Source organism: Grampus griseus (assembly GCF_964374135.1).
Source record: "Grampus griseus genome assembly, chromosome: 16".
Lineage (NCBI taxonomy): Eukaryota > Metazoa > Chordata > Mammalia > Artiodactyla > Delphinidae > Grampus > Grampus griseus.
The window spans coordinates 8456605-8484310 of record NC_139010.1 but is presented as its reverse complement, the minus strand read 5'-3'; the positions used below and the strand labels follow the sequence as shown (position 1 = coordinate 8484310).

At 40.3% G+C, this 27706-nt stretch overlaps 2 protein-coding genes across 2 annotated transcripts in view; one reads left to right on the top strand and one right to left on the bottom strand.

The window, feature by feature from the left end:
- B3GALNT2 (beta-1,3-N-acetylgalactosaminyltransferase 2) overlaps positions 1-27706 on the top strand; it is a 58091-nt gene that overhangs the window by 29341 nt on the left and 1044 nt on the right. The window contains exons 6-13 of the mRNA XM_082673921.1: positions 4822-4917; positions 14039-14149; positions 16498-16576; positions 20589-20772; positions 23204-23329; positions 23944-24103; positions 24747-24803; positions 26030-26191. Coding sequence (XP_082530047.1) covers positions 4822-4917; positions 14039-14149; positions 16498-16576; positions 20589-20772; positions 23204-23329; positions 23944-24103; positions 24747-24803; positions 26030-26170 — 954 coding nt within the window. The 3' untranslated portion in view covers positions 26171-26191. The remainder of the gene's footprint in view (positions 1-4821; positions 4918-14038; positions 14150-16497; positions 16577-20588; positions 20773-23203; positions 23330-23943; positions 24104-24746; positions 24804-26029; positions 26192-27706) is intronic.
- TBCE (tubulin folding cofactor E) overlaps positions 26283-27706 on the bottom strand; it is a 111004-nt gene continuing 109580 nt past the window's right edge. Inside the window, exon 17 of the mRNA XM_082673915.1 lies at positions 26283-27649. Within this exon, the coding sequence (XP_082530041.1) occupies positions 27557-27649 (93 nt within the window). The 3' untranslated portion in view covers positions 26283-27556. The remainder of the gene's footprint in view (positions 27650-27706) is intronic.

The following is a 27706-nucleotide window of genomic DNA, read 5'->3' as shown; positions in this document are numbered from 1 at the left end:
TGTGTTATACCTAGGAAAGGAGGAGTTGGACCAGATTAGAAATTTCCAACCTAAAATCCCCTAAATCCTAAGGAATTTCAAAAGTTGATAACGAATATTTAAAGTTTGGGACTTACAGGTATAAGCAAGTCTTATTGCCTCTTTCTTCCAGCCCTAAAAGTCTATCACCATAATACAGGCTAACAGCTGCTTTAAATCTTTTTTGTAATAAGGGTGTAGAGGGAATAAAAGTTTAAAACAGCTAGGGTTACTGTTTCTGATATTTGAGAAAACCTAATTTGTTCACAGAGTGTATCTGAAGGAGTGTAGCAAGGAATTGTATTTGAAAAGATCTGTCCCTGGGTTTTAAACTGCAGAAATCTTGAAAGAATTATACAATGAGCACCCGTATATCCACCACCTAAATTCTACAATATTTTGCTGTATTTGCTTTATGACGTCTATAGTCATTCATTGATCTATCTTTTTTTTAAAATGTATTTTAGATTAACTTACAGGCATCAGTACCCTTCAACCCTAAACATTTTAGTGTGCATATAATTAACTAGACTTTAATATTTGTTTATGGTTTAAAAAAATTTACAGTATAAGGTGCATTCGGTTGTTTAAACTGTGTAAACCTGTGTAATCCAAACTCCCATTACCCAACCCCATTACCTAGAGGCAACCACTGTTCTATTTTTTTTTTTAACATGGACTAGTTTTGCCTGTTGTAGGATTTTATGTATAAATAGAATCATATACTAAGCACTCTCCTGTGTAAGGCTTCTTTCACCCAACATAATAGTTTTGAAACTCATCCATGTCATTGTATCAGTGAATTTTTCCTTTTCCTTCTTTTAATTGCGAAGTTGTATTCCAACAATATATGATGTTTATGTGTTCTGTTGATGGGCATCTGGAATGTTTCCAGGGTTTTTCCTCCTTTATTCTGTTACTGTGATGAATTACATTTATTAACTTTGCAGTGTTAAATCAATTTCCTATTCCTCTTGATCACAACATATTATTCTTTATATATTGCTGGAAATTGTATTTCTTGTGCATGGCATGTAGTTGGGTCTTCCTTTTTATCCAGTCTGGGAGTCTCTGCTTTTTACATGGAGGGTTATTCCATTTATATTTAATGCATTTATTAAAGTGGTTGGATTTCAGTTTTTCATTTTGCTATTTGTTTTCTGTTCTACTTTTTTTTATTTGTTTCTCTTTTCCTCTGTTTCCTGCCTGCTTTCGGGTTAATAGAGTATTTTTTACAATTCCATTTTAACTTTTCTGTTGTTCTTTTAGCTACAGCTCTTTGTACTATTACTTTGTGGGAGCTTGGTTGACATAAGAATTACAATATATATCCTGAACTTTTCAGTCTTCTTTAAGTTAACGTTGTACCCCTTCATGTAAAATATAAGAACCTTGCCATTATATAATTCCATTTACCATCCCCTGTCTTTGCTCTAGTTGTCATATGCCTTATATCTATATGTGCTATAAATCCCACAACACAGTGTTACAATTTTTGCTTTAAACAGCTAACTGTATTAAAGTAATTTAGAGGAAAAAGCCTTTTATATTTGCCCACTTACTTACCATTTCTGGTGCTCTTCATTCCTCCTGAATGTCTCCTTTGGCCCAAATCAAATCCTTTACCAATTTTTGTAGTACAGGTTGACTGGTGATGATTTTGCTTAGTTTTCATTTTTCTGAAAATGTTTTTAATTTGCATTTATTCTTCCCCTCCTTTATTTTTGTGGGATATTTTCTGGCTATTGAAATTCTGGGTTGACTTTTTTTTCTTTTCAATATTTTGAAGATGTCATTCCAGTGTTTTCTGGCCTCCATTTTTTCTGGTGAGAAGTCAACCTTCCTTATGTTGTTCCTGTGTATGATGTATGTAATATGGGTTTTGTTTTTTTCCTGGCTAATTTTAAGATTTTTCTCTTTATATGTATTTGGTTTTAAGCAGTTTGGCTGTGTTGTACCTTGGTGTGGTTTTTCTTTGTTCTGCTCAAGTTTTGCCAAGTTTTTCAATCCATAAATTTATGTCTTTTACCAAATTTGGGAAACTTTCAGCTCTTATTTCTTCAAAAATTTTTTCCCAGCCCCATTTCTCTCCACTCATTCTGGGATTCCAGCCACATGTATGTTAGACCTTTTGGTACTGTCCTGCAGATCACAAAACTGTTCTTTCTTTTTTTCAGTTTTTTCTCTCTTTTCAAATTTGATAATTTCTGTTAATCAGTATTCAAATTTATTGACTCTTCTGTCATATCAAATCTGTTAAGCCTAGCCAGTGAATTTTTTTTTTAGATATTGTACTCTCTAGTTCTAGAATTTCCATTTAATTCTCTTTTGTAATTTATATTTCTCTAAAATTTACTATTTTTCTAAATTCATTTTGAGCATATTTTCTCTGTGGGCTTGACCTTACTTGTAATAAGAGTTTTAAAATCCTGTGTCTGCTATTCTAAATTGGAGTCATCTTGGCCTGTCTTCATTGATTATCATTGTTTCTCTTGCACATGGTAACATTTTCCTGTTTTATCTTACATCGAGTAACTTTGGATTATATCCTAGATATTGCGAATAATTCATTATGGGATCTCTGGATCCTATTATATTCTTTGAGGAGTATTGATTTTTTGTTTGTTTCTTTTAGCAGTCAGTTAAATTAGCTGGGCACAGACTCTAAACGCTGTCTTCCTTGTAGTGAGCAGCAGCTGAAATCTCTAGTCTATTCTTTTGGACTTAGGTGGGCTGCTTGGATTCTGTTTTGAGTATGTACTTCGTGAGTCAGCCACAGATTAGGACAGAATTTATGTGAAGAACTGAGGATTCTGTCTGTGACCTTTTCCTTTCTGGGGTTTTCTTCCTCACTTGTTAGCTGATGTGTTTGTCTCCACCCTGCCTTCTGCTTTGCAAACAGAAAGACTGCAGTTTTTATTTCAGAATTTAGGTGCCCCCTGAGGTATGCCTCAGACAAAGAGCCATTAAAAAACAAAAAGTGGGGGAAGCACACCCAGTGTCTTTCTCATCTCCTTGGTATTGCTTTTCCTCCAGTTTCTGCCGGCTTTGTGTGCATCCCAGTGCCTTCAGCTCTTTCTTTTTTTTAAATGTTTTGTCTACTGTTCATAATTGTTATCTATAGGAGAATTGGTCTTGATATCACTGGAAGCAGAACTCTGTTCATTTTTTTTAGGCGTCTTTTAAAATGTTTTTATATTTATTTATTTCTTGGCTGTGTCGGGTCTTAGTTGTGGTACACGGGGTCTTAGTTGCGGCATGCGGGCTCTTTGTTGTGGCATGCTGGTTCCAGAGCCTGTGGGCTCAGTAGTTGCAGTGTGCGGGCTCCAGGATGTGTGGGCTCTGTAGTTGTGAACAGGCTCCAGGGCACATGGGCTCTGTAGTTGTGGTGCACAGGCTGTCTACTTGTGGCGCACGGGCTCAGTAGTTGCGCCACACGGGCTTAGTTGCCCCGTGGCATATGGGATCTTAGTTCCCCGTCCAGAGATTGAACCAGCGTCCCCTGCATTACAAGTTGGATTCTTAACCACTGGACCACAGGGAAGTCCCCCTGTATTATTGTTAATGTTGGTTGTTACTAACAGGGTACAATGTTACAGTCAGCGATAAACACACAAATAAAGGTTAAATTTCTTGTTTGCAGTTTATCCTAGTCCTTTGTCCTCTAAGGAATTTATGTGGTTTGTAAATGTGCTTAATGACGTAAATATAAATATAAGAGAGGGAGCACATCTTAGTGATGATTCCAGCCAGAAAAGCTTTGTCATGTTACTCAAGTATAGGAGTTCATATATTATTGTGGTTAAAGGTTTCATTGATATCGAAGCTCAAATAGGTAACTGGAATAGCAGTACTCTGAATTCCACTGTCAACCTTATCTAGAAATTAGGATCAATCTTGAATGTTTTTTGATACTTAATTTTCTTAGTATATATAGTCTTTTTTTAAACTATTCATAATGTTTGAGTTGTCATTCAAGTTGTTTGGTTCAGATGTACAGTATTTTGGTCATGTTGATTTCACTTTTAGTTGCCATGTTTTTACCCAAGGAGAGGTTAATCTTTGTCCTCAAGGAAGGCCTAATCCCAGGTGGATCATAATGGGTTCACAGGGAGTCACGATGTAAAAAAATATTACCCTAGCGTTGCCAAGAGCTGATGTTAATGGAAGAACTACGCTAACTCATTAACCCCCTTCATTCTGAACTTCTGCATGGTCTTGGTGGCTTTAACAGCAGCGTCCCCTGTGGCAAATCGGTGTCTAGAATAGGTGTGAGAACAAGGAAGTGTTCTTGCCCAAAACAAGAAGTAAGGGCCCAAAGCAAACAATAGACATAATGAGGATCAGTTCTCTTTTATGTTCCCTTTTTTGTTTTTGTTTGTTCTTCTAAAGGTTCTTTTTGAAGGGGGATTCCTGAGTACCTTTGTTCTATGTAGAAATCTGCGATCTTTCAGTTTATTCTTAACCCTTTGCGGCTAAGCCTAATAAGTCGGCTTAATTTAACACCTTACACTTCCCCTAATGCTCCTCATTTCAAGGTGTCTTTTTTTTTTTAAGGTTATCTGGATTATATTTAGTGTTTTAGAACTTCATGACAACTTTGATTATCTTCAGTAGCTTTATTTAATAACCATGATTGCACTAGAAAACCCGAATGATGCCTAAACCGCAGTAGAACAATGTTAGTGACTGTGGTCGGGGCCACTGAGAATTTAGCTGACCAACATGTAACTTGAAAACTTGCTGCATGTGCCGTGTCTGACATAGGGTATTTCTTCTTGTCTTTTTCCCCCCGATCTGTAGGAGGCCCTCTTCATTGCTCGCTTCAGTCCTCCGAGCTGTGGGGTGCAGGTGAACAAGCTGTGGTACAAGCCTGTGGAGCAGTTCATCTTACCAGAGGTACAGGCTGTAGTAAAGAGACTCTGGTCCCAGTGCAGGCTGCTGTCGGCCTGAGGATGTGCTTCCAGAGGCAGACACTGCATATTCTCCTGCCAGGACAGCTCTCCAGAGTGGTGGATGAGGCTACCAGCGGGGATGTACTGAGCTGTAGCACTCTGCATTCCTCCCTCCAGAGAGCTACATCGTACCCCAAAGGTTCCAAACCTCACTTTGAAAAGCGTTGCATGTTACCATGGTTTATTTAGTGGAGTAGAGGACTGCATGAGTGCTCTAGTGACAAAGGATAGTAATAGGTGTGGTTGATAGAAAGACCAGGCACAGGTACCATTTGAGTAAATCAAATAGTTTGCTTATCTAAAGAATAGGGGGGTGGAGGGAAGTGCAAACAGGATAATGGCAAAGAGATCTGTCACATTTCCAAGATGAATAAAACTTCTCCAAGTAGTGGAAGATGTTTGAAAACATAACTCTTAGGTAGGGACCACCTCAGCTGCCAGGTGCCCTCATCAGCCCTGGAGTTAAGCCCAAATGTGTTTGTATTACACTGTGTATTACACAGCTGGACATGAACACATTGTTCATCCGTCAGCCTCAGCCTTTCCAGGCTATTGCAGTCTTGTCTGAGTACATTTCTGAACAGCATGCTTTGGAACCACAGTGTAGGGGTCAGTTTCCCGGTCATCTCTGGCGGTCACTTTAGATGAGCTCTAGTTGACAAGTTCCCCCGGCGACATGAACGCTGAATTAAGATGTGGAAGCTGGATGATTGACCAGCCCTGCTGGCTAACCAGGAAACATCTTTCTACCACCAGGCGTGTGGGTTGCTGTTCACATTTATGCAACAGCAAAGTCACACATTTTATAAGGTGCTGTGTATCTTTGGAGTTGAGTACAGGTAGTTAAACTTTGCATGTTAATTCTGTGACTGTTAAAGGGAGCTCCTTTGTTTCACCTATGGGTACCTCTGTTTAAAAGCATTTTACAGAAAAGCAAAACTAAAACATACTGGAAAAAATTTTCCAGTTTCTCAGTGTTATAAAAAAGACTGTAGTGACCATCCTTACACTCTGTTTTGTGTACATAACTGGTTATTTTCTTAGGATGAATTGTTGGTTCAAATTTCTGCACATTTTTGATGCAGATAATTTCTTTCTGGAGGACAGTTTAGCAGTTTGTATCAATTTGAATAATCATCAACATTATATGAGAATGCCTATTTACCTATATGTATGACCTTTTAAAATTTCATATATGAACTTTCTTCCTTGTTAAATGAAGTATGTACCATCAAAGGTATCTCTTACTCTTAATTAAAAGTAGTGGCTCAACTAAGTAGTATTGGCCAAGTGTTGGATCTCAGTTTTTGAAGGAAGCTTCTCTTTGGTTTGTTTACTCATTGACTCAGAAAATATTTATTGAGAACTTAGTATATGCCAAGCACGGGGGCTATTTGAGACGTAGTACAAAGATCCCTGCCCTTAAAGCAGCTTATGTCCAAGTGAGGATAGAAGAGCCAGCACTGATATTCTACTTAGCTTGCTGTGTCCCAGGCACAGCTGTAAGCAGATTTCCTGCACTGATTGGTCCGCTCCTTTAGGGTTGAAGCGAGTCATCGGTGAGAGTCCTGCCTTTCTACTCAGAACCAGCATGGGCAGAACCTCACTCAGACTCTGTGATTCCCAGGGGAGAGGAGTGTGACTCTGAGGGGACCAGGAGCACGAGCGCCGCGTTAGGTGCTCTCCAGAAAGGTCTGGAGCCTGCTGGAGGGTTGATTTTCACAGACCGCTCACGCGGGTTGGCACGAATAGGAAAGGAAAGGCTGCCGCGCCTGGAAGGCAGCGTGGGCATCACGTTCGGGTGCAGGTGCCTGAGCAGCCGCCTGTGGGTGAGGTTGAGTCCCTCGCTGCCACTCGGTGGCTCTGTGACCTGGAGCAAGCTCCTTCGCCTCACTGCGTCTCTTCCCTCCTTTGCCAGAGGCCCCCAGTTCAGAGGGTTACGCTAGGGCATAAATGATTTCCTAGATGGAGAATGTTTAAAACATGCCGCCACATGGGGAGCACTCGGTAAAGAAATGTGCGCTGGCTTCTTCACTGCCGGTCCTCCTCTGGACTTGTGGTTCTGCAAAAGCGGTGCCTCTCCCCCGGGCCGTGGGGCCCTAGGGGACACTTAGCAGTGTCTGGAGACAACCCCGTGTGCAGCAGCGCTGGCATCTTGTGGGCAGAGGCCAGGGATGTTTCGAACATCCCACATCATACAGGACACGTCCCCACAGCAGAGAATTATCTGGCCCCAGATGTCAGCGGTGCGCAGGTAGAGAAACTCCAAGAGGAAGGAGTCACAGTGTGGGGCAAGGAGAAAGAAGATAAGCTGTAATACTAACTTCAGGCTAATCACAGTCTTATGGCGCCTGCTCCATTATCTTGGTCAGCCTTGTAGAAAGAATTACAGTGTTTGATGAGTCCACAAAAAAACATTACTTTCTCTTAGAATGTCCATGTCCTTAGGAAATACATGCTGAAGTCAAGGTGAAATGTATTTTACTTTCAAGTGATTGAACAACAAAGAACAACAGAAAAGAATGTGTGTCTAGAGACAGAGATAAAGCACATGTGGCCAGGACTTCCCTGGCGCTCCAGTGGTTAAGGCGCCACGCTTCCACTGCAGGGGGTGCAGGTTTGATCCCTGGTCAGGGATCTAAGATCCCGCCTGTTGTGTGGCGCGGCCAAAAAGTTAAAAAAAAAGGCACATGTTGCCAAATGTTAACAGTTGGTGAGTCTAGGGGATTTGGGTGGTAATTTCAACTTCTGTAGGTTTGAAGCTTTTCAGAATAAAAATTAGGTTGGGGCAAGGAGCTGCCTTCCTTGCCAGTGTTCAGGATGGTATATATGGCAGTAGGTACTCAGGACGGAAAGGACTCAGCCAAGTCAGGTAGTGGCCGTTTCAGTTATTAAGACTTCTACTGGCTAAAGCCTTGTGATCTTTATTTCCCTTGATGCTTTAAGCTAAACTAGCTTTTGGTTTTTCATTACATCTGAATAACGTTTTTTCCTTCTATAAACGCAGTTATTTAATAGTGTCCGCATCTGGGGGAGTAGGATTATGGATGATTTTTATTTTCTTCTCTCTGTGTATCTATTTTCTAAATGTTCTGAAATAAATATATATTAGCTTTTATTAAAAGAAAAAAAACTTTTAAAGATAACATATTCTTTCCTTTTACACAAAATCCTATTTTTGTTGAAAACCTGTTTAATTTTATATAGATACTCATTTTTGCTGCCTCAAGCCTAATTGGGCTTATTTGCACAGAAAACATGATAGTGATGGATGGGTTTGCCTGCCTGCCTACCATCAGCAGAGTATGCCCGAAGAACAGATCGTTGATCCCAGTTGCGAGGGAGAAGTGGTTGATTTGTTCATCATCTTATTCCTTCCACACTTCACAGTCGGCTAGAGTAACGTCAGCAGTATGGCTTGTCAGCTAAGCAGGGCTCTTGCACTGTTTTCGTCGTGTGACTCACTAAAGCATAAATCTCACTGGGGGTCACAAATTTAAATGGAGACTGCTGTGTGTTTCTTTTAAAATATTTATTTCTCTAATTTCATATTTCTCTTAGTGCACCTGAAACCTGAAACTAATTTCAATAAAAAGACTATTTTCATTCAACACGAGTCACTAGAGACAGTATTGTTAGTATCATGGGTACTTATATACTTATTTTTTATGAAAGTTGAAATTCTTTAGAGGTAGTCATTTCTCCAATCCACAAGAAATCGTTAACAGTTACAGGTACAAAAGTACTGTGTATGTTTAAGCTACTCTGTTGGTTTGGATGACGAGTTAGAAATAGGACACAGAAGAGTGGACAGCACAGGTTGCACATAGCTCACTTACGTTATGGGTGAGAGGACTGATGAGAGCTCATTTTTCCAGCCTACACCGTGCTGTTCTTTCCTACCTTTTCCTTTGGTTTTATGATTTTAGCAGGGAGTTGCCATAAAGAAGCTGTTTCGCATCCGCAGAGATTCCTGGCTTTGTGATTACTCTGTATGAGAGTAGAAAGTAGGCATGGGAGAGAAGTGGGGAATAGAAATTTAACTGTGCCATGGAGCAGCTGCAGGGGAGGTGGAGAAGGTAGAACCCCTCCCTCCTCTCATAACAAAAACAGCTGGTTATCAGTTGAGTGAATAAAAAAGCAGGATCACTTTTTGGGCCAATGAGTTTTTCTGGTAATTACTCAGTTTAGTCAACATTGTTGATGTTATATCACAACCCAGTCAAACAAAATGGAGTTGGGTGCCGGGCAGAGTACAGGTGCCAAGGGTCAGTTGACTGGACTGGACAGAGAATTACTTGATTTGTCATCATATTTGCCAGATTTGTAGTTTCAAGATGAAGCTTTTCTGAGGTCACTATAGCTTTTACTTTGGTATGGTTCGTTTGGAACTATAATTGCAAAGATTCCCAGTGACCTAACTGCCACCTCCAGGGGACACTTACCTGGAGTCCTTACCCTAGTTGACTGCGGTTTTCTCTTAGCTTATATGATATGCATTCTTCTGGTTCAGCTTAATCTGGCCCAGTCCTTCTTCCCAGTACATAACTTCATTATCTCCTCTTTCGTTTTCCCCTTAAACGTTAATCATTAGGATCTGATACCCAGCCTTCTGTTTATTTTACTCATTCTTCCTAGACAGTTTCATCTATTACCACCTGTTTACTGCAGCCCAGATTTCTTATGAACCCCATACACACTTCAGCCACCTACTGAACTCCTCCACTTGGGATGTCCCCTGGGCGTTCTATGGTGATAGCATCTCCAGCCCACCCATTCTCATCTCCTCTGGTATTTTCAGTCTTGGGTCATAGTATCTCCTTTTTCTCAGGCACCCAAACCAGAAGCGTGGGCTTTAATCCTCAATTCTCATATCCAAGCACTCATTACGTCCTATCATTTCTTTCTCTGAAACTTATTTGGTATCAGTCCTTCCAAACTTTATCACTATTAAAGTTTTAGAAGAAAGTAAAGTATCCCAAGGGGAAGAGGTCGTTGTTGCCAGGAGAAAGACACATGATTAACCCAAACCAGCCTCACACAGTCGAGGGTCTAGGACTTAGCTTTTGGGTCCTAATGCTGCCCTTGTGGAGTGTATAAACCAGAATGTCTATTGATTCATGTTTGATGGGTGTTAGCTCATTAGAGTGGTTTGAATTCTTGTGGCCACCAGCTAGGAACCTCCTTCCTGATATGACAAGGCACCTAAAAAACAATCTGAACCGTACTTGGTTCGGGCATTGAATTTGATTACAGCAATGGGAGGTGGTGGGTGTTTCTGAGAGCTGCCTCATTCAGGTAGGATGTGACCAGAGTGCTTTATATCTTCCAATTATTCTATCTCCCCTTAGACATTGCTACTTGTTGCCAAAATTCTCTCTTAGACCAGCTTTCCTATAGTGTTTTAAGGTATTGATTTTTACTAATTAAGCTTCAACCTTAGAGCTCTTCCCAGTTATTGGAAACATTGTTTCTTTTACTTGAAGAATTTAATTAGTTCAACTCAGAGGGCAGTTTCTTTAAATTTATTTATTTATTTATTTGAGATATAATTGACATACAACATTATATTAGCTTCAGGTATACAATAAAATGATTCAGTGTATGTATTTGTTGCAAAATGATCAACACAAGTCTAGTTAATATCCATCACCAGACATAGTTACAAATTTTTCTTATGATGAGAACTTTTTAAGATCTCTCTTAGGGGCTTCCCTGATGGCGCAGTGGTTAAGAATCCGCCTGCCAGTGCAGGGACATGGGTTCGAGCCCTGGTCCGGGAAGATCCCACATGCCGCGGAGCAGCTGAGCCCGCGAGCCACAACTACTGATCCTACATGCCACAACTACTGAAGCCCACGTGCCACAACTACTGAAGTGCGCGCGCCTAGAGCCCATGCTCCGCAACAAGAGAAGCCACTGCAATGAGAAGCCTGTGCACCGCAAAGAGTAGCCCCAGCTCGCCACAACTAGAGAAAGCCCACGTGCAGCAATGAAGACCCAATGCAGCCAAAAATATATATATAAATAAATAAATTTATTAAAAAAGAAAAATCTACTCTTAGCAACTTTCAAATATACAATACAGTATTATTAACTATAGTCACCAGGCTGTACATTACATCCCCAAGACTTATTTTTTTGTAAGCAGAAGTTTGCACCTTTCGATCACCTTCACTCGTTTTAGCCACCTCCCACCACCCACCTCTAGCAACCACCCATCTGTTCTCTGTATCTATGAATTCAGTTCTTTTTGTTTATTTTAGATAAGTGAGATCCTTATGGTATTTGTCTTTTTCTGTCTGACTTATTTCATTTAGTGTAATGCCCTTGGGGTTCATTCGTGTTGTCACAAATGGCAAGATTTCATTCTTTTTAATGGCTAGTAATATTCCATTGTATATAGATACCATATTTTCTTTATCCATTCATTCACTGACGAACACTTAGGTTGCTTACATGTCTTGGCTATTGTAAATAATGCTGCAGGGAGCATGGGGGTGCATATATCTTTTCGAGTTAGTGTTTTCATTTCCTTTGGATGAGTACCCAGAAGTGGAATTGCTGGATCATATGCTAGTTCTATTTTTAATTTTTTGAGGAACCTCCAAACGTTTTTCTGTAGTGGCTGCCTCAGTTTACATTCTCATCAACAGTGCACAAGGGTTCCGTTTTCTACACATCCTTGCCAACATTTGTTATTTCTTTTTTTCAGTACTAGCTGTTCTAACATATATGAGGCGATATCTCATTGTGGTTTTGATTTGCATTTCCCTTATGATTAGTGATGTTGAGCATCTTTGCATGTACCTGTTCACCACCCGTATGTCTTCTTTAGGGAAATGTCTATTCAGATACTCTGCCCATTTTTTAAAACTGGCTTCTTTGGCTTTTTGTTATTGAGTTGTTTGAGTTCTTTATATATTTTGGATATTAACTCTTTATCAGATACATGATTTTGCAAATATTTTCTCCCTTTCAGTAGGTTGCCTTTTCCTTTTGTTGCTAGTTTCCCCTGCTGTGCAGAGCTTTTTAGTTTGCTATAGTACTACTTGTTTATTTTTGTTGCCTTTGCTTTTGGTATCAAATCCAAAAAATCATACCCCGAGACGGATGTCAAGTAGCTTACTGCTTATGTTTTCTTACAGGAGTTTCCTGGTGTCAGGTCTTATGTTCAAGTTTTTTTTAACACATTTGAGTTGATTTTTGTGTATGGCATAAGTTAGTGGTCCAGTTTCGTTCATGTTAAGCACGTGGCTGTCCAGTTTTCCCAACACCATTTGTGGAAGAGACTGTCCTTTCCCTGTTGTATATTCTTGGCCCCTTTGTTGTGAATTAATTGACCACATATGCGTGGGTTTATGTCGGGGCTCTATTCTGTTCCACTGATCTATGTGTATGTTTTTTTGCCAACACCATATTGTTTTGATTACTGTAGCTTTGTAATATAGTTTGAAATCAGGAAGCATGATGCTTCCTACTTTGTTCTTCTCTCTCTAGGTTGCTTTGGCTATTTGGGATCTTTGATTCTATACAAATTTTAGGATTGTTTGTTCTATTTCTGTAAGAAATGCCATTGGTATTTTGATAGGGATTGCACTGAATCTGTAGATTGCTTTGTGTAATATGGACATTTTAACAAGTTTTAATTCTTCCAATCTATGATCATGGAATATCTTTCCATTTATTTGTGAATGGATAAAGAAGATGTGGCACATATATATAATGGAATATTACTCAGCCATAAAAAGAAACAAAATTGAGTTATTTTTAGTGAGGTGGATGGACCTAGGATCTGTCATACAGAGTGAAGTAAGTAAGAAAGAGAAAAACAAATACTGTATGCTAACTATATATATATAGAGAATCTAAAAAAAAAAAAAGTTCTGAAGGACCTAGGGGCAGGACAGGAATAAAGATGCAGACGTAGAGAATGGACTTGAGGACACAGGGAGGGGGAAGGGTAAGCTGGGACGAAGTGAGAGAGTGGCATGGACTTATATATACTAACAAATGTAAAATAAATAGCTCGTGGGAAGGAGCCGCATAGCACAGGGAGATCAGCTCGGTGCTTTGTGTCCACCTAGAGGGTGGGATAGGGAGGGTGGGAGGGAGACGCAAGAGGGAGGAGATAGGGTGATACATATATATATGTATAGCTAATTCACTTTGTTATAAAGCAGAAACTAACACACCATTGTAAAGCAATTATACTCCAATAAAGATGTTTAAAAATAAAATAATTCTGAAAGAACATTCTTAGTATATAAAATATACAGTATTAATTTATTAAAGCTTACACAGATTAATAAGAAAAATATAACTCAGTAGCTAAATGGCAAAGAAGCATGACAAGGCAATTCCCAGAGGAGACTACAATTCATAAACATCATTAGAAATCAAAAGAAACACCAATTAAATGAGGAACCGTTTCTTTAAATCTACTAAATTAGCTTAACTTCTTTTACTAATATCCCATACTGGGAAGAGGACAATGCAACTGGTATTCTTATAAATTGCTAATGACCCTACAGGTAGAATTTGTTTTTGAAAAGCAGTTTGGCAGTGGGTACCAAAATCCAAAGTATCTCTATTCCTGTCCCAGTAATTTCACCTCTCGGAATTTATTTTAAATAAAAAACAAAGTATTGGGGAAAAATAAACATTTACACCAAAACACGCCTCACATTATTTTAGTAGCTATTTGGTAGTATCCAGATGTCCAACGGTAGGGAGATGTCTGAGTGAATCAGGATGCATTCACTCAGCAGTATGGCTACAAGTACTTGAAAAAGAGCAGTTGTAACAGCGGCAGTCGCATAAGGAAATGCCTTTGATGCAATGGGAAATGACAGCAGCATGTAAAACTGTCTATAAGGTCTTTGTAACTATTGTTTTAGACGTGCTCTAAGATATACACCAAAATGTTAGCATTGGCGTCTTAGCGCGCAGTAAAAGTTTTAACCAATGTGTCTTAGAAAAAATAAACTCTTCTCTAGAAACTTACTTAAAATCTAAATGACAGCAATAAAGAAACCGACTCACTGTTCATCTTTCCACAAAAGAGCTTTGAAGGTACAATCGTGTGGGAGAGCCAAGACCTCCAAGGCCTTGTGTCAAGGAATCTCCACAAAGTGACAGTCAATGATGGGGGAGGAGTTCTCAGAGTCATCACAGTAAGTCATTCATTTTTAAAGGTTGTTTAGCACACCTTAGCATTTTTTAATATGTAAAAGTGTTTTTAAGTTTATTTTTACATCAACTCATATGGAACAATGAATCTTATGTATTTTAGAACATATACACTAGAAAATGTTGAGGCACCACATAGTAAAGATGAAAAACTCAAATGTTGTATGATTTTGTAACTTCAACCTTAGTAAATATATAGTTTTGCCTTAAGTCTAGTGCATTGTACAGAGTGCGATGTTTTATTTCTTCATAGTTTTTGTTAATGTTCTTCTAAGTTCACTTACTCTATAGTATTCAGAATATTCACTATCTCACCTTGATAGTATGATGTCAGTTACAATACTATAGATAAAAGTATTAGAAAGTAAGGTTGAGTATTCACTTTCGTTTATGTTGGGATTTGTGACTTTGTTTTCATTTGCCAAATTTTTTTAAAATTTGAAACAGTTTGACAAGAAATTTCTCAAAGTGTAGGATGAAAAAGAAGGTGTAGGCAAACTTAAAATGGTGAACTTTAAGTAAACAAGTGGTATATGTGCTGATGTCAGACAGAATTGTTCTCCTTGATGCTCTAATCTAATTAGGAAAGCACCTGGCATTTAAGGTCACAAGCTTAGTACATTCCATTAAATATTAACCTAATTCACATAAATTAATACCTGAATTTGAAATGAAAATCATGTGGTTTGTTATTACACGTTCAGAAAACATCTACTGCACACTGTGAGCCAGGCACAGTCATGGGCAAAACAGGCCCATTACTGGCCCACAGTGGAATTTATAGTCCAGTGAAGGGAAAAGACACTAGACAGACAGACCCCACAAATTCATGTGTAATTACAACCTTAGCCTTGTAGGCCATGTATCAGATTTCATTCTTGGTTATGAAAAGTCCTTTATTTAAGACACAGTGTTTTACGGATTTATAGTTTTTTTTCTTTCCTTATTTTCAAAGCAAGTGCCTTTAATATCTTGCCTCCTTTTCTGTGTATGAAACTTAAAAATATCCAAAACATGCCAGAATTCTATACTGCTCAGTTGGTTGCACAAAAGGAAATCAGTTTACTTCTGAATTGAGGGCTAGATTTAAATGTAAAGACTCAAGTGATCTGCTCTGGGAGTGAATATGGTTGCGGAGGGCAGTGATGGCTTAAACACTCAGCTAACCTAAAAAAAAGTCCGATAACTTAGTAGCCTATTCTAAGAAACCCATGTAGAGCTGGAAGTTTTCCTAAGTCTCGCTGCCTTGCCAGCAAGTAATCATGTCGGAAAAAGTTTAAAGACAAAATAAAAGCCAAGCTGTGACCTTTCAGACAGAAGTTAATAAACATAAAGTACTGTTAAGTAAACAAGCCAAAACAGTATAGATTGTACAATTAAAAAAAGAGTGTGCAATCTTTTGTAGACGTACAAGGTTGGAATCTGTAGCGCTCACCTTTAGAGATTTCCTCCACATTCAGCTACAAACCATATTCTGAATTGAATGGCAATTTTCCCACAACCACTGCAGAACACTGTCTCTCTACTGGCCTTATTAAAACACTGCTTTGTACAGGGACAGCTCTGCTAGAAGGATCTGTCCAAAGAGGACTACCCAGGCAGTAAGCCCTCTTGACCACCCGTCAAGAAGAAACGCTGTAAACATGCTGAGGCGTGGCTGTGACAATCCCATCCAGCCCGCAGCAGCTGGATCGCTGGTAGGGTGTTAAGTTGGGGTGGAACACATAGAGGTGAGGCCCCTCAATTTGAGTAAGGGCCTGGGGTAACCTGTGAGGTAAAAGAGGTAAATCTCGTAATAACCAAAGATGCCCCACACCTTAGCGGTAGAGGGGGCTGTTGTTGGCTGTTGGTGCAGTGGGCACCTTCAGCATCAGTCATCAGTACGGCTCGGGCTGAACTGTGTGCTTAGAGGGCTTGTCTCTGCGTGGTAGCTGTCACTTTGAAATGTGCTTGGGTGTATTTGAACTCATGGGCATTTTCAATCTCCACGAAATCAGAGGTGGTTATAATTTTTTTTAAGTGGTGGAGTTCGGATGTAAAAGAAAATTGGTCTTGGTAATAGTGTTGGTAGCAAGTTCAAGAATACGTGATTCTGTGTAGGCTGGAATTCTCAACACTAATCCGTAGATTACTGTGTGTACCTGATCTTGGACTAGACGACAAAACTAGAATGCTGATGTCATCCTGACAGCGTAAGTCTAGTGCATCAGCATCTTAGATGGATTTATGTGCTGTGGCGTCACATTATGAATTGTGCCAAATCAGTTTTCAAATATAAGAAATGTGTTCTTAGTAATAAAACACCAAGCACTTCTATTCTGGTTTCTTTCAGGCTGGGGAGGGTGCCTTGCCTCATGAATTCATGGAAGGTGTGGAGGGAGTTGCAGGTGGCTTTATTTATACTATTCAGGGTAAGTCAACTGGTTAAAAGTTGAAAAACATACTGAATCTCGCCTACCTCATCTTCATACTTTTGACATCAAAGGTAATCTTTTCTTTTTTTTTGGTCATTAAAAATAGTAGCTCTATTGCTACATAATTCACATACCATATACTTTACCCTTTTAAAGTATTTGATTCAATGGCTTTCAGTGTATTCAGAGCTCTGCAGCCCTCTCCACCACCCCAAAAAGAAGTGGCTGTTTGTTTTCTTGAGTGACGCTCCTGAAAACATCCACATCAATGAATTCCTGGATCAGTGATCTCTAAGAAAAGCTACTGTTGATGCGGTTGCTCTTGGTCACGTGTTCTGATCACCACCTACGGAACAAAGGTGCCTAGTAGTGCACCATCTGGCTTCTCAAAGCTCTGCAGATCATGGATTCCTATAAAAGAATTGGGACACAGCTTCCCTGAAGGCACACAGTGACTTGGGGAAAGCAGAGGCCGTATTCTGAGAGGCAGGTCTTCAGGGGTCTCCCTATTTTAATAGTGCAGGGTTGAGGATGGGGCAGACCCTCTGTTTGAGGCCACTACAGGTAGTCTGAAGATGTGAATGGGCTGTGGCTTTTTTCAATTTCTAGCATCTTTATTTATACAGTATTTCCTCATAGAAGTATTTCTAACATCACCCCTAAGGGTAGGCTGGAATAGGTACAGGTTTTACCCACAAACCTGCCATTAAAAATAGAGATTTAAAATTTATGGATCCTTAATTTTAGTCCAGAGATTTTTCATAAAACTGTGAGACCACTCTGCTAGGGAAGGTATGGACTCAGCTCACAGGGGCTAATGGCTCAGCCCTGGGGAGGACTCAGATCGGGAGGTCAGGCCAGTTTCGTAAAACAGCTCACACTGGGGGGCCGGGTACAGATGTTACACACCATCTGACTTCATTTCTAGCGACTTCCTTTCTTTCGCCAGTTAACTCATGTATGTACCATCAAGAGCCTTTAAAAACTTGAGGGGCCCTTGAGACTCTGGCACTAAACTGTTCTACAAGGAGCAACTACTGTACCCTAAACAACTGTTTGTCTTAAGTTTTCTCTCACTGAGGCTAAAGGATTAAGGTCTGGGTGAGGAAAACTCCTTTCAAACGAGAGAAATAACTCAAGTGTTAGGCTAAAGGAATTAAATGAATAGATTTTTCTTCTCCTGTACTGGATATATCTGAAAATCTGACTACAGTTTTTTAGAATCTGAGGGTCTACGTGCTATTCAGAAGAGTCACATGGTACACAAATTCTCAAATTTTGTTGGGCATTAGCATCTCTGGCTGGGCCCTACCTCAAGCCTACAGAGTTAAAAATCTTCAGGATTGGAGCTCAGATACCTGTATTTTAATAAGCTCCCTAGATGGGTTTGATGCCTCCAAAGTTTGAGAGGCCATAAACCACATGATTCTTGTAAATGGCACCTAGACAGATGATCAGATTTAAAACACACACAGAGGGACTTCCCTGGTGGTGCAGTGGTTAAGAATTCGCCTGCCAGCAGAGGGGACATGGGTTCGAGTCCTGGTCCGGGAAGATCCCACATGCTGCAGAGCAACTAAGCCCGTGCGCCACAACTAGTGAGCCTGCGCTCTACAGCCCATGAGCCACAACTACTGAGCCCACGTACCACAGGTACTGAAGCCCACGCGCCTAGAGCCCGTGCTCTGCAACAAGAGAGGCCACCACAGTGAGAAGCCCACGCACTGCAACAAAGAGTAGCCCCCGCTCGCCGCAACTAGAGAAAGTCCATGTGCAGCAACAAAGACCCATCGCAGCCAAAAAAAACCCAACACGCACACAGATCTATTACTTTATTACTTAACTCGTGTTTTTCAGATATATGCAGAATAAACCAACACGTACAATTTGTTAATGAAAAAGCCTGTATTTCTGCTCGTATCTTGTTATCATCCATTCCTATTGCTGCAATTTTATAACACTTTCACTTTCGTTCAAGTGTTAAATCGTGTATATTTATCCTTATCGTTAAAGTGAAAGGACGTTAGAGGAGAGTGTAAAAGTTGAAAGGGACCCGAGGTTATTTAGGCCTGTGTTTTTCAAAGGGTTGTTTGTGGTCCACCTGCATCAAAGTTACAGGAAGTCACAGGTTAGAAATACAGATTCCTGGGCTCTACCCAAGACCTGCTGGATTTTTAGGCTTGGGGCCTAGGAATCTGTATTTCGGTAAGCAATCCTGAGAACCACAGACGTAGTCCAGCTCCTCCTTTTACAGATGAGAATGCTGAGGCCCAGAAACGTGTGACTCGTCCATTACCTCACCAACAGTGGCAGAGGTAGAAATCAGACACAGGCCCTCAGCCCCCATGCCCAGTCTTGTTGTTTGCAGTCACAGAGGGGAGGGCTGGATTACGTCTCGGTTTCTCTCCCCGACCCCTCAGCCACTCACTTGTTTAGTTTTCAGAAATTTTCTAATTTGAGACAGCTGAGAAAATCCTGCGCTAGTGATAGGATTGCTGCCTTATTTGAGGACAGTCCTGCACAGATGTGACAAACGATCCATTAGCTTGTAAGGTGGTAATTAAAATGTCTTTTAAGCACATTGGTCATAAGTTTTATTATAAAATATCATAAACCAAAAATAGTGCTATAAGAAACACCCATGTACTTGTTGCTCAGAATTAACAGATGTTTGTATTTTGTCACATTTGCTTCCTTTCTTTGTTTTCAGAGAAATAAGGCATTATAGATACAGTTGAAGCCTCTTCTCTCCCAGTACTTCCTACCCCGTTCCTCTCCCTTCCCCTTGGACAGGAGACCACTGTCCTGAAACTCATGTGTACCCTTCCCATTCTTATTTTTCTATTTTCTACTACATGCATGTGTATACAACTTTTAATAACATACAGTTTTGATTAAAGTATTTTATAATTTATACCTGTGGTATCACATTGTATATATCAATTGGCAAGATACTTTTTCTCAGCATTATTTTTTAGTGCCATTCCTCTCAACATCCAAGATCAGGTTAATTTTTTTTAAATTTATTTTACTGAAGTATAGTTGATTTACAATGTTGTTACTTTCTGCTGTACAGCAAACCAATTCAGTTATATATATATATATACACACACACACATTCTTTTTCCCATTCCTTTCCATAATGGTTCATCACAGGATACTGAATATAGTTCCCTGTGCGCTACAGTAGGACCTTGTTATTTATCCATCCTATAGATAATAGTTCACGTCTGCTAATCCCAAACTCTCAATCCATCCGCTCTTCCCCACCCCGCCAGCCCTGGCAACCACAAGTCTGTTTGTTCTGTGTCTGTGAATCTGTTTCCGTTCTGTAGATGAGTTCATTTGTGTCATATTTTAGATTCCACATATAAGTGATATCATATGATATTTGTCTCTTTCTGATTTACTTAATATGATAATCTCTAGTTCCATCCATGTTGCTGCAAATGGCATTTCATTCTTTTTTATGGCTAATATTCCTGTGTGTGTGTGTGTGTGTATACGTGTATACACCCCCCCATCTTTATCCATTCATCTGTTGATGGACATTTAGGTCGTTTCCACGTCTTGGCTGTTGTAAATAGTGCTGCTATGCAGGTTAATTTTTTTAACTGCTGTATTCCATTATGTGAACATACCACAGTTTAACCATTCTCCTATTGGTGGGTATTTAGGCTGGTTCCATTTTTTCACTGTCACAATGCTGCCATAAATACCCTTGTGAGTGTGTAAAATAGTGTCTCTGGGGATATATCTACAAGTGGACTTGGCGAGTCAAACAGTGCACACATCTTCAGCCTAACTAGGTATTGCTGAGTTGCTCCCCACAGTGAGTGTAGCCCTTTATTCTCCCACCAGCAATGTGTGGGCGTTCACATTTCCCTACTTCAGAGTTCCTAACTGTGTTGTTAGGTTACCTTGGGAGGAGGGTTAATGCAATAACGTTACAAGTTCTGGCTCTTAAGTTTGCAATAGCCTTTTCCTTCAGCTCTCTTTTCCTTCTTAGAAGGTGATGCTCTCTTAAAAAATCTTCATTCTCGCCCTCGAAGACTTCTTGATCATATAAGTAATCTCCACGAGGAGGATGCCTTACTGGAGGAGGAAAGCAGCCTCTATGATGATATTGTGTTTGTGGATGTTGTTGACACTTACCGAAACGTTCCTGCAAAATTATTGAACTTCTATAAATGGTAGGTTATAAAAATGTTGGGTAGGTATTGTTTTATTTTTCTTTTGATGTAGAAACAATTTATCAACATCAAATCACTGAGATTTTTTAAAAAACACAGAAACCTAAGAGCACTGTGCACCTGGGATGTGATCTATTGTATCCTGGTTCTTTGTGAGGACTGATCTTCTAAAATGCTGCCGCTTTACTATTTCGATGAGCTGATACATAATGTGAACACTATTAATGTATCAAAAACAAACAAGGCAAAAGTTGATTCACTTTGAGTCATTCCTACTGGCATAGTTGTCTTGAGCCAACATTAGGTGAAAATCAGTGAGTTTGAAAATGGCCTATCTTCAGGCATTTTCATACCCACCCACCTATATCCCCCATTTACACCCAGGTTCCTGATCTGAATTCCATTCAGCTGAACATCCACATTATATTTCCGTTCTCTCCTCCAACCCATTTAAGAGCTATCTGCCCTAATTCCAGAAGCTTTAATAAGACGAAATTCAGCAACCCTTATAGTCTACCGTATTGTTAACTTCCCAGACCCTCCAGTACTTCCTGGATCTTGGTTGTAACTCCTACTTTTATTATAATAACACCACCAATAATAATATGCTATAACAGTGACTCTTCTTAATTGAATACATGTAGTTGTTAATATTATTAAGTTACTCTAGGGTCCCATAACTTGCTGTGAGCCCCCTGATACTGTCTACCCTGACTGTAGAACTGAAACCTTCTCTCTCTCTCTTTCTGTCTAGACCAAACCCATAAAGTATGTTCACGTCTTTGTCTTTTTCTTTTTTAAAACTCTATCAGGGAACTTGTTGCTTGGTGAGCCCCAGAGTCTGTCCCTTCTTTTCTTCTCTGTTTTGCCCTGAGCAGAATGGGAAATCATCAAGTCCTTTATGGATATAGTTCCCTGGTCCTGAGGGGTAGACAGTTGAATTTATGGGTGGTAGTTTCATAGCTGGGGCAAGTCAGTGTAATTCTGGAGTCATCTTGTGGGTAGAGGTCAGATATAAATGTGAGCTGGAAATGTGGGTATGCCTAGAATACCAGGATTAAGTTTGACAGCTGTAGTAAGAGAAAGAGCCTTCTTTTAGCTCAAGGTCCCCAATGGGATTCCTGTTACGGGTTGGCCAAGGCAAGGGCGAGGCTGTAAAGAGGTGGAGTGGGAATGGGGGTCCAGGCAGTGGGAGATCAGGACTGCTGAGTTCTAGGGCTTTCTATAGGGAGCTGACTCCCAGTTGTGGAAGTTCAATTTGGTCTAATTACTACCTCCAGTTTAAGTTTTGTCTCTTCTACTACTTGCGTATCCCTGTGATCTTGGCCTCTCTCCGTAGTCTCTCTGCCACTGTCTGTTCTGGGCCATCATGTGCACCTGGAACGCTGCGGTGACCTTCTGACAGGCTGTACGTCCGGACCCGCTTCCTAGTAGCCCATCCCCCCATCTACCCTCCACATCGTAAATGACATCTTTATTTTTCATTCATCTTTATTCAGGTGATCCATCAGTGACCTCAGTGTCCTTTATCACCAAAGTTTATTTCTAATTAGCAAATATTATGTGTGGCCTATGCTATTAACTAGAAATGAACTTTAGAAACGTAGGGTTATGCTTTTTGTTGTGGACCCATTGTTAAATTCACCATTCTGTGGCCTAATGAAACTTTCTCCAGATTTCTTTAATTCAAATTTCTGTCTTCTGACTGGTTCCCTCGCAAGACTCTGGGTAAAAGAGGTACAGGGATTGGCAGTGTGACATCAAAGAGTCAATGTTTTTTCTAGTTGCCATTATATATTTTTTTAATGTCTAGGTAAATGAAATCACCCTCTTGTGCCTTCCAGAAGGTCATTTGTAATAGCTGAATTACTGGAAATCGTTTCCAAGGGAAAATGTACTTCAGTGTTATAACTCAGCTTTTTAAACACTGTAAAATACCTGAGTGTACTGTCAGTAGCAGCATGGAACACATTCTGTTGTACGACGGCGTTCTGTGTGAGAGGCCAGGTATGGCATCTGTCCCCTCGTCTGCGTGGCCCTCTCATTAAGAACACAAGGGGCAAGGTTCAGATGCTTATTAATAGGTATGCTGGCCTGACCTGGGCAAGGCCTGAGAAGCGTTTGTTTGATTATATATTCTACTTAAGCCAGATCTTTTTTTCATTGTATTCTTTCTTCTTCCTTTATACCTTTTAAAATTGGCGTGGCACCTCTCTGTTATACCCCTTTGTTAATATGAAGTGAGGATTGTAGCTGGCAGCGGCGATGCTCTAGAGCAGATGCTCCCGATACTGGATGGATAAAAGCTGGCCAAGCATACAGACAGTACAGGGCCAGTTTTCATTAAGATGTTAGCAGTGTCACCACATTGGTGTTGCTCTGTTTCCTCGTATGGACGCCCTGACTTTCGTATCCCCCCTTTCGCCAACAGGACTGTGGAAACAACCAGCTTTGATCTGTTGCTAAAGACGGATGACGACTGTTACATAGACTTGGAAGGTGTATTTAATAGAATCGCCCTTAAGAATCTGGATGGGCCTAATTTTTGGTGGGGAAAGTAAGTTAAACATTGTTAGGCCATTGGCGTTCATTTCATGAGCATATGTTAATTTAGAATGAAATATACAAGTCACTTACCATAAGAAAAATGTGGTTGAGATAGGAAATTTCCCTCTTAGGCCCCTGGGTCACTATATTTTATTAATCTACAATTAAAGGGGAAAAAACTCTTAAATGGAAAACCTCAGGCTAATGTAATGAAGGATGGAAAATGATGTGGCTTTTATCCTCATGCCCTACATATTAAGTGCTACTCAAATTAGACGCTGCTGTACATTACAATAAATTTGTGACATTTCTGAAACCATTTTCTATGTGTCTTTAGGAATGCAGTAGGGATTGGTGATTTATTTTTCATTTATTTTAATATATCTAAACAAGATGATTCAGAAACTCCATAAATGCAACTTGGAGAGAATTTAACATATGTCTTTTATATAAAACACCACCAGATAAATAATTCCTGTCCTTAGACGAAAACAATAATCTCTCATTCTTCTTTCTTGCTTCTACAGCTTATTCCTTTGTAGTGATAATTAAGGACTCAAGCTTAACTAGTGGTAGGATACGTGTCAGAGCAACACAAAGAAGCCGACTCATGTTGCATGTCAGTTTCAGATTGAATTGGGCCGTTGACCGAACCGGGAAGTGGCAGGAACTGGAGTACCCCAGTCCCGCTTATCCCGCCTTTGCGTGCGGCTCAGGGTATGTCATCTCCAGGGACATCGTCCACTGGCTGGCTGGCAACTCGGGGAGATTAAAGACCTACCAGGTAATTAAGGATTTCTGACCTAAGAGTACACTGACCAAACAAGTTTTATCCCACTCAGTATTCCGTCATTAAAAGCACAGCCACCTGATCTTGGGGAAAGGCATGTTATTCATTCTAGACAGGAGTCAGCCCTCAAAGGTTAGGGATACACTCCTACCCCTCAAATCTAAATTTTATTCCTAAATCTTTGAGCCTTCTGTTGTTTTCAGCCTATATTTAAAGGTACAGTCCCTAAAGGAATGTAGAGGTTTATATTCATAAGAAGGAAGACTAAGCAAGCTTAAGACTAAGCTTGTTTTTCTGCTGATTCTGAGATGGCAAATCAGTGAATCTCTGCCCGGTTCTTAGATCCAGTGTCTCTTTCATACCGTCAGTGCTGGAAGTTTAAGGTCCATGAGAAGAGGGGCTGGCTGCTTACTTAGTGTGTATAGTCATACTTCATTGTGGTGTGTGTGCTTCATGTTAATGGCAGGTAGCTTTTACTTCGTGTATCAGTGTTATAATACATCCTCAGCATTGCATGTTAGAATAATCACAAAACAAAGAAGTAGAAAGATTACTTACGGGAATGGGTGTGGCATTGTCTTTACAGACGAAATAGCATTTAAATTTTTACATTTTAAACTTTATGGGACCTGTGTAGGGTGAAGATGTAAGCATGGGCATTTGGATGGCAGCCATAGGACCTAAAAGATATCAGGTAAGCAAGCCTGAGTGGGGCTGGCCTCTCTCTATCAAACCTTGGGCAGAGCAGTGAACGGAGGTCTTCTGGCATCGTAACTGCTCTTGATCTAATTCACAATAATGTGCCTAGATCTCACACAGTATTTGTCTGAGTCTAAACCAAAAGGAAATGTTTTGAATGGAAGTTCTCCTACTCACAATGAATTGAGTTTTTATACGTTTGATCAGAAATTCTTTGCAGCTTTAAAACACAAAAGCAGCAGCTGACTTCAGATTCTGGCAGTGAGGTGGCCCCGCAGAATGTGACTCCAGCTGCACCCACCTAAGTGCGGGCTATGGTGCCAGGTGCTCAGGGGAGACTCTCCGTCCCACCCGTCCAGGGCCAGGGCAGAGACAGGCCTTCTCTGTTTCCTTTAATACCCCTGGAGGCTCTCGGCCCCCAGGGGCACAGGGCTCTGTAGGAAGGAGTGGTCAGTCTCCTGTCCCCAGGCGTGGCCTGTAAAAGGCACACGCTGACTCCAGGCCCTTCTACTCTCCAGTTTCCTCTCCTTTGCCACCAGTTCAGCCATCCTTTAAAAAGACATTTTTTATTACATCCCTCCTTTTTATGTTCTCAAGTTGAATGGGATCTGTATTCTGCTATATTGCTGGAAACAGAAGCCAGTCCACAGAGCTGGGAAGTAGGCTGGTGGGTGAAAACTCGGACTCTGAGTCTGACAAGACTCCATTTCGATCCTTCCTACTCAGCCTACCAGCATGAACTTCACCGTGACCTTGAGCAAGTTTCTTCACTCTTTTGTTTCTCACTTGTAAAAAGGAAATAATTCCTACCTCACAGGGTTATTGTGAGAATTAAATTGGATAATATTTATAAAGCACTTGGTATTGTCCCCCGAATATTGTCACCATTCCCTCAGTACTTGCTGTTGTTCATAATGCTATTTGGCCACCTCTTCTCCAGTAGCAAACACGAAACTCTGCATTTGTGGTTTCCACACCCTTTCTTCATAGAACTCCCTTTGCAAACTCTTAATGCACACACTGCACTGTTTCTTTATTCCACAGCCTCAGGGTCACCGGTGGGTGCTTTTCCTACGCCCCACAAGCTGAGTGGCTTCACACATGCACTTGTCTTTGAAATAACTTCAGCCTCACTGGGATCTGGAAGCTCCTGTATGCATGCTGTCTTCCAGCAAGGTATGTCACGGCTCCCAAATCAGCTTTTGTTTTGTTTTTCAACAGGACAGCCTGTGGCTGTGTGAGAAGACCTGTGAAACAGGAATGCTGTCTTCCCCTCAGTATTCTCCGCAAGAACTAACACAGCTGTGGAAACTGAAGGAGTTGTGCGGTGATCCTTGTCGGTGTGAAGCAAGAGGAGGATGAGGTCAATTCGCAGTGTTAAAGGTCAGGGTGGGCGAAGGATGATCTGAGCGGAAGTCTGAGGAAAGCCCAAGGTTCGGCCGCAGATTATATGGTCTTTCAGGATAGTTCTTGGCTGGCACCTTCACGGGTCACCAATGTGGTATTTCTTAACATTTGCACAAAATTTCCGTTTTAAAAATCAACAGATACTGTAGCGTAAGAAAAAAATTACTTATATATTGGAAGATGATTTGAAAAATACCAAATTGTTTATAAAAGAAAAAAATATTTCCAAGTCCTAGTGCATCATTTCTGTTAGTAATTTATTACCTATCATTTTTGGTTAAAACTTGGCCTAGTTCAGAAATCTTGAGTAGTAACTGGAAGTTTGAATTTCACCCTGGATTGCAGAATAGCTCTGGATAGCCTAAGCAGGATAATTAAGGGCCAAAAAGAACTCACAGAAATGCTGTGTGATCACGTATGAGCAGTGGTCACTGATACCAAAGTCAGGGGTTTCTGGAAATCATGTCAGATTTTGTGGATCTCTGAATGAAGTGGGCAACTTGAAAAGGAACCAATGTAACGCTGGGTTTTGGGCCTTGGTTTTAAAGTTCATTTATTAAGTGGACTAATTACACCCAAGTTTCCTTTTGCCCTTTAACATAAATCCTGAAGATCACAGCTTAGTACTCCTATTTTTTTAAAGTGCTAAAATTTTGTGAATATAAGTAAAATCAAAAACCTCTCAGGGCTTTAATGGCATAGGGATGGATAGTTCTAAATCCTTGGCATTGAAAGCGTCTTGTTTTTCTTCCTTTCATTGCCTAATGTTGACCTAATGTAACTGAATTTCAGTCAACGCTAGTAAGCTGCTGTAGAAGAATGTGTCCTCAGTTAGGTACAACTAGGGAAAAGCATGTGGTTAATTTCTGCGAGTCAAAAACCAGTGCAACTGCGAAGAGAAATCATAGCGTTTGTACTACACAGAAGATGTGCTTCCTTCAGTTTAAGGGACATTTCCCAAAATGACCAACCAAATCATTTTAGTAACCTTTTAAACCAGTAGCATCAACAGAGGAGTCCATTAAAACTGGTCTTAGGAAGACATTAACCGTGTTCAGATTTTCTTAGACTAGCGAGGTTCTATTTAGTATCTAAATCTTCTCATAATGAAAGAGTCAGGAACTATGAAATAAACTCTGAAAATCGTTACTAGGTGCAAAGCCTTTATTAGGGCTGTATACAAGCCTGGAAATGGTCTCTTCCCTGTGAAAAATACAGCTGTTTTACACTTAGGGCAACCTGTAAAACCTCATTTGTTCTGGACCGAATTGTCCCAATAAGTCACTTAATTTCCAGTGAACCCCAGTCACGATAAGCGGTCTAACCTCTATTAGTTGGCTGTTACCATCGCACTAACAGACAGTCTCCATTTTCCACAGAATAAAACTGTAATGACTGTTGATCATTTTCTAGTTCAATCTCTCTGCCCGGCATCTAAAATTAGACAGAGGGGTGGGGGTGATTAAGACAAATGTGGCAAAACCTCCCCCC